Source organism: Hetaerina americana, unplaced genomic scaffold, assembly GCF_022747635.1.
Source record: "Hetaerina americana unplaced genomic scaffold, ioHetAmer1.1.p SCAF_8, whole genome shotgun sequence".
In the NCBI taxonomy this organism is placed as follows: Eukaryota; Metazoa; Arthropoda; class Insecta; order Odonata; family Calopterygidae; genus Hetaerina; species Hetaerina americana.
In genome coordinates this window covers 72,552,469-72,567,617 of record NW_027287427.1, presented here as the reverse complement: position 1 = coordinate 72,567,617, position 15,149 = coordinate 72,552,469, and the positions used below count along the sequence as shown (strand labels likewise).

At 35.8% G+C, this 15,149-nt stretch overlaps 1 protein-coding gene across 3 annotated transcripts in view; it reads left to right on the top strand.

Moving 5' to 3' along the window:
- Lcch3 (Ligand-gated chloride channel homolog 3) overlaps positions 1–14,113 on the top strand; it is a 159,106-nt gene extending 144,993 nt beyond the window's left edge. For 2 of the 3 annotated variants that reach the window (XM_071596730.1, XM_071596729.1), the window contains exons 6-8: positions 3,890–4,005; positions 7,982–8,150; positions 11,808–14,113. In XM_071596730.1, the coding sequence (XP_071452831.1) occupies positions 3,890–4,005; positions 7,982–8,150; positions 11,808–12,598 (1,076 nt within the window). In that variant the 3' untranslated portion in view covers positions 12,599–14,113. The remainder of the gene's footprint in view (positions 1–3,889; positions 4,006–7,981; positions 8,151–11,807) is intronic. The other variant, XR_011702829.1, reaches the window with a different exon arrangement.
- The last annotated feature ends 1,036 nt before the right edge of the window (positions 14,114–15,149 follow it).

Genomic DNA, 15,149 nt, shown 5'->3' with positions numbered 1-15,149 from the left:
AATTGAACGATTTTTTTTCTTTTCCTACAGACTTGATTGCTGTCGATCGTTAGTCGAAAATAAGTTCCTGAAAATTCGATTGTTTTTGCGCCATTCGTAAGAACTTCAACTTCCCAAACTATCCATGAACTTGGCGCAACTCCAAGTGAATTTGAGCAACCTATGATCCTTCCACAGATAAAAAAATTGAATCACAGCACGCACCTCGCAAATTGTAGGAGCAACGATTTTGGCGGACATTTTTATCTGCATTCGCCGACAGGTAAACGACTACTGAATCAAAACAATAACTTCAACGGCTTCGTAAACAATCAATAATGGCGCTGCATGCTTGCAACTTTGCTCTGACCCGCCAGAATATATAATAAATAGTGTATATATAAATATATATATATATATACACACACACACACACACATATATATATATATATATATATATATATATATATATATATATATATATATATATATATATATATATATATATATTCAATTTAATCTTCAATGTCATGTTTCAAAGACTTCTATTCTCCAATGGTTCACTTTTCTAATGTATCATGAGTGCGATATCTCCACTTTAACGTGTAAAAATAAGTAGCATTTCCAAGAACAAGGAATTCAGCTCGCGTTCCAGATACCGTTTCGTATCAGCGGCTAACCCTGGCAGGGTAAGGGTAACACACTCGGTTTCGAGCACGTCGGTCATCTGGAAGAACCGTGACCCCTCAGTTGAGTCGTCTTTCACACTAATGCAAGAATTTCACCCTGTGAAAAATCATTTGCCTTCACCAGGATCCGAATCCTCATTTCCAATGTTTGCTAGTTACATTCCAATCCTCTCAAACTGTGGATTTATAAAAACATTGAGGGATCCGGGCTCGGATCTCGTTCAAGACGAATGGTTTACCGCAGTGAAATGTTCGCATGGGTACGCACATCGCGTTGTGACATCGCTAAAATAACTATTACGCCATTCTGCAGTCATTTGAAGGAATCACCTTTTACCCGAAGAACAACAACACCAATGCCAGGTTTCTTTCACCAGCCCTGGACCAAAAGGGAGTCATGACCCCCCCCCCCCCCCCCAAGAATTGGTTCAGTTAAACTAAACGGTTCACGTTTAAAGTGCATCCTTAAGAGAGATATTCCGGATTTTTGCAAGTTAAAACCACAAAATAATTTATGCGTATCACTTTCCCTTTAGTAGAAGGGTCGGCATTCTAAAAGAAAATGCCAAGAGTTCCAAAATAAACACTATGCCTATTCTTCTATATTCTTAACACTTAACGGGTAAAAAATTGACAGCCACGTACACGAGAGCTGTGACATTAAATGTCCAAGTATTAAAGACTTATGTATTCATTATCTGTAATATTAGATAAACGTAAAAGTCCTTCACTTTCACGAAGAAATTTTTAAGTGTAACTGTACCTAAAATATTATGGAAATCATTATAATGTTTGGAAATATTTAATGCAACATGTAATATTTTTTAGTATTGATAGGACATGACAATATTGATTATATATCAGTATATCAGTATGTAAAGCATATTAATCTCTCAAAATTCATCCAGAAGAATTCAGAGTCCGACCCAAAAATAAGTAGAATGATTTGTTTCTAGCAGAAGCTGACAGCTGGAGTGAAATGGTTTATGGTGGAAAAGGTGGTGGGAGGTCTCGGATAAAAGCGAGACCCTTGTCAATTGTCTGTGGGCCGTTAGATTAAGCGGAACACTACCTGACTGGTCCCCAATTCGAGGGTCACGTCACAATTTCATGATGCCAAGGCCTATGAAGCAACGATACGCGATAAAACTTGGTGTCTAGCTCGAAGACCATGACCAAGGTAAAGGATGCTTACTTTGATGAAGCAATGTCCCAAGGCATGGGATTTCGTTGGCGCAAGATGTTCCGGGAGGGTAAAGAGGAGGTTCACGACGAGGAACGCACGGGACGTCCGTCAACGAACACAGTGTGATGAAAATGTGGAAAGAGGTGAGAGACATGCACAATTCTGATCGAGGTCTGAGTGTCAGAATGTTAGCAGAAGAACGCAATATGCCGAAAACCACAGTGCATAGCATTCTTGCAGAAGATTTAGCGATGAGAAAAGTGTGTGTCAAGATGCTATCGGAAGATCAGAAGGATGTTCGCGTGACAATTCGCGTAATCTCTTTGACCGCTGTGAAAGTGACCTACAGTCCTATGGTGGAATCGCCATGCTTATTTTTGTTCCCAAGAATAAAAAGGAGCTGGAAAGGCAACCAGTTTGGAAAGCTTGATAACGTGGTGCCGACGAGGTGCCTAAACGAGGTTCCCATCGACGCCATCCAGGAAGCTTATCGCGACTGCCAGAGACGCTGGTATCAATTTATCAATGTACAAGGGTGCTATTTTGAAGAATTTTAGTAAACTGTACTTTGATCTGCAATTAATTTTTTCCCACATTTATTCAATTCATTTTCGGGGCAGACTCTTTCTGTGCATCATTACCATACATGGTAATGTATCATTAGAGTATGGAAAAATTGGTTTCGTCGGGGAAAATGTTATAAATTATTCTCCATATAATTATATAAAATTTAAAAATCACCACAAACATTCTCCTTAACATTTCAAGTCCAATTCTCTAATGTTACAAAGATAAGCTGTTCATAAGTTTAGAAAGACTTATGCCTACACCCAAATTTTAGAACATTGAAAATGTGTGCCAGAATTAAAATTATTGCCTTCCCAGAATGCACAGTAATTAGTTATCAGAGTTTTCGTCACTTGTAATAATACCAAGAAAATCTATAGCCTCATCATGGTTATCACCTATAGTAAAAGTTAGGCAGTCAATTACTTATTTAATATATTTATGAACAATTCAATCAAAGTAGCTGTCTGTTTAAAAATAATAAAAGTTAAAATGCACATTGATTATGCTAATGCATCATTCCATTCAACATAAATTATGAAAATGTTAAAATAATCTCATCCAATCATTTATTCCTTGCCAAGTGATTTGCAATCAACTCTAGATTTTTCCATCAATTTATTTTTACAATTAAACCACCAACAAATAGTACCTACTTGATTCAGAAGACTTCATTTGCGATTCCCATGTAGTATGTTGAAACATCTCCAAAACAGTGCCACCAAATAATAATATGTTGACATGTGTTGATGCAATCATGACTTGAAATCTGGAAGAACAAATTAGACCAATACAAGGGGTTTTTATTCATAATCTCATTGATTGCATTTCTTGTGCTAAATCATATAAATATATATGTATTTATTTACATATATGTATATAAAAATACCCTCACATGTGTCATGACAAATGTTTTATAGTCAAATAAGTTTTAAAAATATAACCGAGCTATTTTTTATAAATTATGTAGGTATCTTTCGATTAACTCTGAAAAGAATATGGTATGGTAAAAGCTAGAGAAACTTCAGAGTAAAAATTCCTGAACATCCAAAAGTTAATAAGGATAAAAATTAAGGCATAAGCAAAAATTTATTTACTACCTACGTAATATTCATTTGAATCAGTATCAGTGGATCTACAAAACCTATATTTGGAAGAGGGGATAACTTCCATACGTGGACAAAAATAGTTTTATCACCCATATTTTTGGAAAGAAAGTTGAAAATCATGTTAGATTTGAAACATCCAACAAATTTAGGATCTACAGAGCACCACACAGTTAGTAATCATGTGCTTGTAGGACATAAGAAATTCAAAAGCACTGTTTAGGGTGAAATAATATTATTAATTTTAAAATTTATTAGAACAAAAAATAGTCCCCATAAGAGTACCCCATAGCATGTATCTTGCCCTCATATGGATAAATAATATTATTTAAATGAAACAATTCTAAATTTCCTTTTCAGATGGTTACACTGTCCTAGACGTCGTGATGTACTGGCAGGATACCCCAGTAATGGGTGTGGAAGAAGCCGAGCTGCCACAATTCACAATAATTGGTTACGAGACCAATGACAGGAAGGTAAACTTTAATGCAACAGATTGAAACAAATTAATCAAAACTTGTAATTAATTCCAGAGTAATATCTTCAAAAAAAGGCACTTCTATCTCTTAAAATACTTGCATTTTTTAAATAAATGCACTTGGTCTAAGACAAAATGATTTTTTACAAATATATACCAGTTTGTTTTCATCAGTACACATTAAACTGAATTTGACACTAAGAAATGATTGCAGTATTGAAGTAATGAAATAAAAGTGCTTTCTCCTATTATTTTCAATTCAAAGGTTCTATCTACACAATTGAAATTTACCTTTTTTGCATTCATTTTGCTTTCATCCTCAATGTATCATAATTATTATAAAATGCATCATGTAAAAGTTTAATTGCAATATTTTATTGCAATTAAACTTTGCATTATTTTTTATAATGCATTCTCCAATATTTTATCCTCATAGTTTCATGTGTGTGTCAAGCATCTTTCTGTCTATTTTAAGAGACCAATAAGTTAATAAGATGTTAGAAAAAACAAGTCAATAATATTTTTCTTAACACGAAAGATTTCAAAGGGCTAATATAAACTTCAAAGTTTGTTAAAAGATGTGTAAAATAATAACATCATTTCACAAGGGTCAAGATTTCTTGTCAATGAACAATTACATGTAGTACTTAGGTGCAGAGATATGCAACTGGCAAATCAATGGATGATCATAGATATGTCAAGCTGATTTGTTTGTACATTGTTTGTCTAAATTTTCCAAAACAAAAGAAAATATGATTCAAATAATGAAGACTAATAAAAGTTATTTTTTTTATCTTGCAATTCCATCAGGTTAAAGTGCAATCAATGCATTTAAAAAAGGTATGATATTTACATCCAGTGATTTCTAAGACTATGTAGCCTTTACAGATCAGCCAGCCTTTTATGAAGTACCTAGAAGCCTGATTTTGCTTCATGCCCTATAGAGTACCTCTTCATTGACACAAAAACAGTATCTCTGCAGTTTTCATTAGATGAAATAGGTTCCCACTGATAGATAATGAGTAGGTATATTCCAATAGTTTGATAACTGTTATCTAACTCACAGTAGACAACGGAGAATGTAACATTTTTTACAAAGGGATTTTGCACTTAGGGAAAACAGTAATCTGAACATGTTGGCCTGGTGGGTACTGTTTTGATGTGTACCCACAGACACTTCTAAAGGTCACACGTTCAACTTCCATTAATATTGTGCAATTCTTTATTTAAGAGACAATATGATCTGCAATTGAAGCATCTAATGTCTAAATTTGTGTCAAAAAATATTCACCACAATGATTGAACAGAAATTCACAGATTTTGAACATTCCATACTGATTGTGGGAGAGAACTTACATGCTCCATAGCTATGAAAAATCACAACTGTCTAGATGTAGAAATTTTAATATAAGTGTTCAATTCAGCCATAGAAATCTGTACATAAATGTCGCACACTTAGAAAAACTCATGCATTCTTTGACTATTTAAGTTCTTACACTATCTTTATAAGTATTATCTTATCCTAAATCATATCCTTAATTTAAAATATGTATGATAAAACATATTTGAAGTCTAGCAATTATTTTCATGAAATCTATCAGCATGCAGATTTTTTTAAGTGTTGGGGAACATGTTTGGTAATATTTAAAGACTTCACCATTGGAAAAGTTAGTCCTGATTATCTGGGGAAGTGCCATGGAGCCCTTGTCTTCAAAATGTCATTAACAACATCCCAACCTCAATATATAGCCTGCAATTAACTAACATGGTTTCATAGAGTGCCCATTAATTAACTAGATTGGCATCACTGAGTTTTCAATGTTGAAAGGGTAATCCTCATATGGTTTTTCATACTTTAAGAATACAACTGTTTCTAAGGATGATAAAAATTGTTTTGACCACAACAGAGAGGAAAATTTTCGATAAATGAGAGCTGCATCAGTCATCAAAATGACATTTCACACACATAAGAACCACTCATGTCCTACCACTGCTTAGATGAGCAGGCTTAAAGATGAGTATCCGAATGGGCATGTCAGGGCAAACATTTTCTAGATGAGCAAAAAATAATGTGTTAAGGTAATCCAACAGGTTTTGGAAACTACTCACAATTCAAACCGAGATTTTTTTTCCTTATCAAAACTCAACAAAAATTCCAGTTTACCATATCCCTCCCCTTTCCCACAATAAAAAATTAGCAGAGCTAATTATTCAAAGACAAAGAATAAATTTAGATTCAGATAGAGCATTTGAAACTCAACAGATGAGGGGCAATCAAATGAAAACAATTCTCACTAGCATTAACCTCATGACCTTCACTAACATTACCCAGCAACTGCATGCACCTTTGAGTTGTCATTATGCAGTTCTCGTACAACAGTGATGGCAGTATCGAAACTTTACAACAGTGTTGCCACCTTTTGCACAGACTGTGTGTTGTGGTATGTGTTCAGTTTTCATTTGAATGCCCCTAATAAAGTAAAGACGCATAGGTTTCTGTATAATGATATTCAATGGTGCCCAACAGCTTTCACCACAGCTTCAACACAAATAAAATTAATGCTTACAAACAACCTTTACTCTACCTGCAGCAAATTGCTCTCTGCATAAAAAAAAGATAATAGTAAGATAAAGAATTCAGCAGATTTAGTTGACCTTTTATGGCCACCAAAACTAAAGCCAACGCTGGCAACATTATGGCTACGTAGTAAAAAAAGGGCATTTACAAACCATGACCTCGCCATTGTTTCTAGTTAATCAGAAAGAATTTTTCTAAGTACTTCTATTATTTTTTAAACAAGGTCAAAATAGAAGTTTATCAAGGTTATTTCATTTGAAAAATATTTACTACTGATTCTGCTATTTGAATCTGGTTTTCCATGAACTTAATTCAGCCTGGAAACTTAATGGCACCTTGTGTTTTTTTAAGCAATCAATCCCTCCAGAATCCAAATAATGAGACATTCACCAGTGCACAAACAGAATGCATTGACATATCTCATCGATTTTACTGTTACGTAGGTGTTTAATATCTAGCATCATTTGAATTAACAAAAAATTCAATCAATGTTATGATTTCATTTATAATAACTAGAATTTTAAGAAATCTTTTCCCAATATGTACATAATAAATGTATAGAATTGCAATATGTATGTGTATGCATGCTTTCCACTCTGTAATGTATGCTGTTTCATTGTAACATATCTTAAATACTCCTAAAAAAAAACACTTTAGTGCATATGAAGAGGTTAGATTCTGGCCAGGATAATTTTCCTGTATTTTCTTGGTCTTGTAGATGTTACAAATATTAAAACAATAGAAATGTTTTAGTGAAATAAGAAAGATTCACAAAATATTGCCTATTAAGTACAAAATTAATAGTTCCATTCACTGAATGAAATTCCTTCATGGAATATGAAAAAAGTTTATTATATGAGTATGGGTTTGCTAATGACTACAATGCACGCTTAGTAATTAGCATTTTTAGTCAAAAGTGAATTCATACGGAAAAAATATTCCAGTCAAAAAACTTAAAATAGCCAAAATATAATGGGAACAGGACCTTTTAAATTATCCTAACATGGAAATATGATTCTCTTAAATAAATAATCAGTAAAACAATATCTCTCGAGATACCTTACTGAGAACAGAATTAAATTATTCACTGACATCAAAAGTTCGATAAAATATTCCAACATTTATGTAAATTCAAGAATTAAATATTGAAAAATGAAGAGGTTTTTTTTCATACCTAATTCTATCCCACAATAGAGCTATTTTAATTATTCTTGATATATTTTTGCTTGTATACATAGGAGTGGTCATTTTTCAAACAAGGAAAAAAATTTTATTTTCTCAAACTTAAAGATCATTATTTTCAGCTAACAGTTAGCACTTTTCCATTGTAAAAAATATATGTTATGAATGGTGCGATGTTAACAATACTAAGTGTGTTTTTTTTTACTTCTCACAGGAGCGACTAGCAACTGGAATCTATCAGCGGTTGTCCCTATCTTTCAAGCTTCAAAGAAATATTGGATACTTTGTCTTCCAAACCTATCTGCCATCCATCCTCATCGTAATGTTGTCATGGGTCTCTTTCTGGATTAACCATGAAGCCACCAGCGCCAGAGTGGCTTTAGGTAACTAGATTTTAAGAACAATTTCAAGATAATCCTATTGTTAATAATTATTGTTGAGAAAATCCTTCAAGTACATGTATGTATGATCCAAGTTTTTTTATTTTATCAATCGTTTGCACAATAATTTTCCTAAGAATCATGCAATGCTTAGTGATCAAGCAGACTGCAGATTAATTTCAAAATTTTTTCAGACCAGATGCCAAAAGATATATTATTCTTCATTGCTAAAATGTATCAAATTTCAAATCATTGGATACAATTTCATAATTTTAGATTGTACTTACAATAAATTTACCCTATTAAAATGTTTTTACTGCATCACTTTAATTCCTGGAATAAGGACATATCCTTATTGATTACATTTATATCAGATCCCATATAAATAATGTTTGAGTGCTACAGGAAATTTTATTTGCATCATTGAGCAGACGTTATTATGTTAAGCAAATGTTCACAATGAACATTAGCCTTCGGCTCACTATAATATCATACATTTAGGATAGGAGTACCAATAGTTTCCCCAGCTAATTGTGCCTCCTGAAAACTACATATATGTATGTACATAAAATCTTTGCCGGCACACCCCAGTTGTTAAGGGTTAATTAATCAATAATGTGAATCCAAAAAAAAATATATATATATATATATATATATGAAGATGTAGATTTTTAAACCATAGAAACACAAAGAAAGGACACTCACATATGTAGTTTTGACGTTTCGATGGCATGACCGTCGTCATCAGAACGGTGATCTCGGGGAAGAGAGGAGAGGACATGTGCGGAGGAGAGGTGAGGGAAGGAGAGGTAAGGGATCAATAGGAAATGAACAAGGGCCTGGGAGGGGATATGTAGGCAGTCATATGATGCATTCAGTGGGCTTGGTTCAGCCTGGGCGGCTTAAATGACTGGGGCACCCAGATATGCGCCATCTCATGGGTTCTCACCCTTATGATACTGGCAGATTTGGGAAGAGTTTCAATCACCGAAATGGAGAAGCAGTCCACAAAAGATTGGTTGTGAGAAGCAGTGTGAATAGGGATGGGTTAATTAAGGAAGGTGGGAGATTTGGTGGAATATCAGTGACTATTCAGGCGGAGGGAAAGTGTGGTCATGCATTTGCCCACGCAGAAGGCAGGGCAGAAGTTACAGGAGATGCGATATGTAATGTTTTTTGAGGTGCAGGTGGCGACCAGTTGGAAGTTGGTACTAAGTGAGGGGGAGGGTTTTAGAAGATGGCAGCATTTGCAGTGTGGGCGGTTGCATGGTGCGGATAGGGGCGGGGGAGAGACGGGGGTGCTCGCAGTTGGTTTTGTCAACTTGAAGATGTCTTGCAAGTTCGATGGGCGTGTAAACGCAACAGAGGAACAATGTGGGAATAAAAGTGATGTGAACTGACTGTTATTAATAATTGGGAAGAGGTCATGGATTAAATGTTTAATTTTGTGGGTTCCGGGGAAAAAGTGGTGATAAGACTAGGGCATTTTGAGCGGTTTGGTTTGGGTGGAGGAGTGTAATGGGTTAACTGTTTGAGAATTTTCCTGTTCAGTAGTTTTTCAGGGTAACCACATTTTCTGAGAGAGTCATGTAGCTGGTCCAAGTATTTCTGTGGGGAGGGGGTTTTGTTGCAGAGATGGAAGCCACGGACTGAGATTGAGAATGGGATGGAACGCTTTTTATGAGGTGGATGGCAGCTGTCAAAATGAAGATACTGTTGCTTATTGGTTGGTTTAATGTGAACTGAGGTGTAAAACGTATTTTTTGGAGTTGAATGTTGATACCTAGGAAATTGGTATTCAAGTCAGATATAGAAGAAGAGAAAAATACAGAGGAGGAGGAGCTGAGAGAGGAAATAAAAGAGGATAAAGTTTCGCATCCATGGGACCAAAGGAGGAAAATGTCATCGATATAGTGGGCCCAGAAGAGTGGTTTGAGGGTTTGTTGTTGCAGAAGGTCATGTTCTAGTTTACCCATAAAAAGATTGGCATATGCAGGAGCTATACAGGTGCCCATTGCAGTGTCTTTTATTTGCAAATATATTTTGTCGTTGAATTGAAAAGCATTTTTGGTGAGGAAGATTAGGCTCAGTTCGATGAGGAAATCTGTGGATGGGGTGTGTCATGTGGGTCATAGGGAGAGGTAATATTTCAGGGCTTCTAATCCTTCTTTGTGGGGAATGGAGGTGTAGAGAGATGTAACGTCTATTGTGGCCATGATAATGGTCATGTTGTATGGAATTGGGTGTAGATGTTCCAGAAAGTGGTGCAAATCTTTGACGTAAGAAGGGAGTGAAGTGGCTATTGGTTGAAGGTGGTGGTCTATCAATGCGGAGATTGGTTCAGTGGGTGAGTTGATGCTGGAGACATGATGCTGAATGGCAGCTATATGATGCTGAATGCAACATATAACTGCCTGCATATCCCCTACCAGCCCCTTGTTCATTTCCTATTGGTCCCTTACCTCTTCTTCCCTCACCTCTCCTCCGCACATGTCCTCTCCTCTCTTCCCCGAGATCACCATTCTGATGACGACGGTCATGCCATCGAAACGTCAAAACTACATCTGTGAGTGCCCTTTCTTTGTGTTTCTATGGTTTAAAAATCTACATCTGTGTTTTTATATATTTGTGCGTCGCCAAAGAGTGTTCCATTTCAAAGATTAAGCGACTATGAAGGTCGATATTTGAAGTAACAGTAAAGGAAATGAAAGAAATGACACCCATGTAAGCTTTCATATATTTCTTAAATCCAAGTGCTCCCTGTACAGTTTTATCTGCTCTTAACGAACTATGCCACTAGCGAATATGGGGCGAAGAAGTTTCGCCTTGACTTGAAACCTGCAACACAGGATATTTTGCATGAGGAGGAACACATGCGAGAGAAAAAAACTACTTCCCAAAGCACCACAGTTGACTTTTTTCCAAGATTGTTCATAGTATGAAACCCAACTAGCATTTAAACGTCCTTTTCACGTCTCTTTCAATAGAAATAGGGAAGAAAACAACAAGGTTCCCCAGTGAGAGAGATCAATGCGCCAAAAGCATGGGCATGGGTTCCATCCATCTCCATTCTGCACTCAAAAACGAAATCCATTTCACTAAAGTAAATACTGGAGTGGGGAATTTGATGAAAAAACTTATATTTAATGATTGATAGCTAAGTTGTGTGGATGTAACAATTGGTCGTATTCAAACTGTAATAAGACACCAAATTTCCACTAACTTGTACAACTGACGATAAATAAACACATCAGGTACATATATATATATATATATATATATATATATATATATATATATATATATATATATATATATATATATATATATATGTATATATATATATGTACCTGATGATATATATATATATACATATATATATATATGTATATATATATATATATATATACATATATATATATATATGTATATATATATATATATATATATGTACCTGATGATGCTATAACAGATGAAATACATTGTACCCAAAACCTGTGAACAACAGCTGTGTCTATGTTAATATGAATACTTATTCAAAACTTCCATGAAGTGCAGCCTAAAGTGCTTAAGTTTATCATCATTTATATTTTTTCTATAGTTATTATTAAGTGCAAACTTATATCATCCAATGAAAAAATCTCTCTCTCTCTCACTCAGGCATCACCACTGTGTTGACAATGACAACAATCAGCACAGGAGTTCGATCATCCCTTCCCAGGATCTCCTACGTCAAGGCCATTGATATATACCTCGTGATGTGTTTCGTGTTTGTATTTGCTGCTCTCCTCGAGTACGCTGCAGTTAACTACACCTACTGGGGTGCGCGTGCCAAAAAGAAAACCTCCTCCAAGAAAGCCAACACGTTGGAGCCCGGAAACTCTGGCCCAGGTGGTGGAAGGGCAAACACGGAAGCAAGGTTTCCACCCTCCGGCGTCACAGCTGAGAGCCATCCGGGCGGCATCCCTGCAATGGTCGGCAGCGTAGGCGTGGGTGGTGGAGCCGAGGGGGAAATCATCGAACTTCAGGAACTGAGAATGTCTCCAATCCCATGCATACGGAACCGGAGACGAAACAACAGTGGCAGCGCAAGATCCGTGGGCAGCTCTGAGGCTGGGGGGAGCATGGGAGGGGGTGACCAGCAACATCCTTCCCTCTCGCAACCCCCCGGGAAGTTTCCCCCAAGTTTCCGCATGAGCCGTGGCTATGCCTTCCCCACCCGAGGCGGTTTCGGTGGGTCCCGCCGGTCCGTGAGCATCAGCAGCGGAGTAGGGTGCAGGGGAAGACATCAGCCGAAGATGATGCAAACGCTTCGGAAAGGGGCATCTGCATTGCGCAACTCTATGCCCAAGATCAAGGATGTTAATGTGATAGACAAGTACTCGAGGATAGTTTTCCCTGTGTCGTTCATGCTGTTCAATGCTGTTTATTGGATTTTTTATTTCGTGTGAGGGGCACGACAGGCATGCCAAAGTATTTTTACATGTCACATCCACGCTCTCAAGAAAGCAACAAAAAAAATGCAACTGCCACACATTAAGTCTGACATCCAAAGGAAAACAAGCTGTCCCATTTTTTTTACGTGCGACAGCAAAAAGTACACAAAGTGAAAAAAAATGGTTGGATGGAGGATGTTTGATTGCTCATATGCAATCAACTGGCAGTGCTTTGAGTTTGTAAGTTTTGCAAAGAGAGATTATTATGTCATATGGAGTGCGTTAGAATCAAAGTTTGGGAAATTGGGTATTGCCCATTGATTCCACCATTTTGATTGCACGTTTGGTCACAGGAAGAATGAATGCATGCTGCCACAGTGGCAATGTGAATATTTTACAAAAAAAGAAAACATAAGGGCTAGCAAAAAACAAGAGTCAAGTTTCTACATGGAATTGACTCATTAAGAGAAGAATGATTTAAAAAATTGATTGAACAAGTACTAACCAAAAAAAAAAAGAGAACGCGATATTCATGTAGTGTAACATGCTGCTTGCCATTTCAAAAGCAAAAATCCATATATGTAGTTAATGTGCCAAAGAATGTAGCCAAAAGGTTCACTGTGCTTATATTAAGTTCCAGCTCCCTCAAGTTACTTAAAATGCAGACCTGATTTACTAATTAGCTTTGCAAAAGTTGAAAAATATGCCTCTTTTTTGTGTGGTATAGTCTATTCATGTTTAAATGAAAAAATGATGGATGTCCACTTTCTCCTTTCTAAAATGGCATCAAGAGTAATGTGAAACATATTTGTGGACGTGGACAACTTCACAAACTTTTTGTCTTCTCCAACCTATGAGCAAAGTGGTTTTTGTATGGTTGAAAATCTCTCATAAGAATAGTTTTGATTCTCTCATAATCATCTCAGCAAAGTCCAAAGAGCACAATTACAATGCTTAATTTCAAGATAGGTTAAACCACAGTCAATGTAGTCAACCATAGTGAATGGGAAAATCAAAAAAAAAAAATCAAATCATTCCTCTCTGAAAGGCTACATACAAAAACCACATCGGCTAAAAGTACCAAAATGTGAATAGGTCAATATGTTCTTCTGATATAGGAAATGTTACAATTCAAATTTTTCTCCCCAGGTGAACAGATTGAGAAGTTGTTTTCATTGTAGATGCACAATGATATACCAATGGACTTCATGAATATCCCAAGATTGAAGAACCAACTACATCCTCTTAAAAAATAAAAAAGTTCCTTTCAAGTTAATCAGGGAGAGAACAGGTTCACCAGCATTTGAAATAATAACTTATAACAACATTCCCAACTATGAGTGAAATAAAGACTTTTTGTGATTGATCATATGAAATGGTTCACCAGACCCCATCATGTGGTAAATCACGGCAAACAATTCAAATCAATCATGCCTGTCTGAATTTAATCATTTTAATTTACGTATCGAGTACTATAAGCGGAAATACAGTTTTCAGTTTTTCAGTAACAAATACATTGTTTAGATAACAGTTCCATATTATCAAATTCATTATGAGCACCACCGCATTCCGTATCAATTTTGAGTGATGCCAGTCAATGGAATCCCCTGGGATTTCATTGATGGCCTTCTCTCATCTACCTTTATATTGATGGAGTTGGGAGTCATCAGATATTAAGGTGAGTCTAACAAGGAGTAATCTTACAAAATTAGCATTTAATCAGAGCAGAGGACATGATGCACTGCCCATCATCTGGCTCTGTATAAAAAACATCCATGACATGGAGAGAGAGAGAGAGAAAAATCAAACCTATAAACTCCAAATCTGCATCAGACAAAGGTTGTGGTCAACACTAACTCCCAAAAATATAGAAAATATTAAAATTCCCACAAAATTACCTAATTGAAATTCAGTTCACCTTTTACATAGTCATAGTATGAAGTTGCAACCCAAATGGTTTAATGAATGCTAACTAATCAGGAAGTTGGTAGAACTGTACATTATATTCTGAAGCATATTCCTTTGTGATTAATAATATCTTTCATAGAAGGGTTTCATATAATTAATGAATGCTGTTAAATAGAGATAACATTTTCTTCTCATAATTTACTGTGCAAAAATTAAATTTTGTGTTATGTTGTTTGCTTAATGTGTAATGCATATGAGGTACAATTTTCATTGAACTACAATGGAAGCCATTGCAACTTGAAATGTGTTCATTTCACCTGCGACTATTTCTAATGATAAAAAATATCCTTCCACATGTTTTCCAAGATTATTATGGGAGACCCGAATAATCTTGGAAAACATTATTCGCCGGGAAAGTACCAGATCATTCTTCCACATGTTCCTTCAACCTCCCTATAATCCAGATCTTGTCCCAATTTGACTTTTTCCATTCCCTAATGTATTCCCTTCATGGAAACCATTTTCAATTATCAGAAGTAAGTGTAGGCAAAGGGAACATGCTTCAATTTGCAATGAATGCTAATGAGACAATACTGGAGTCCAATCAGTGAAATATGTAACATGTATCAATTATATATTTTGCAACCAATAAAACATA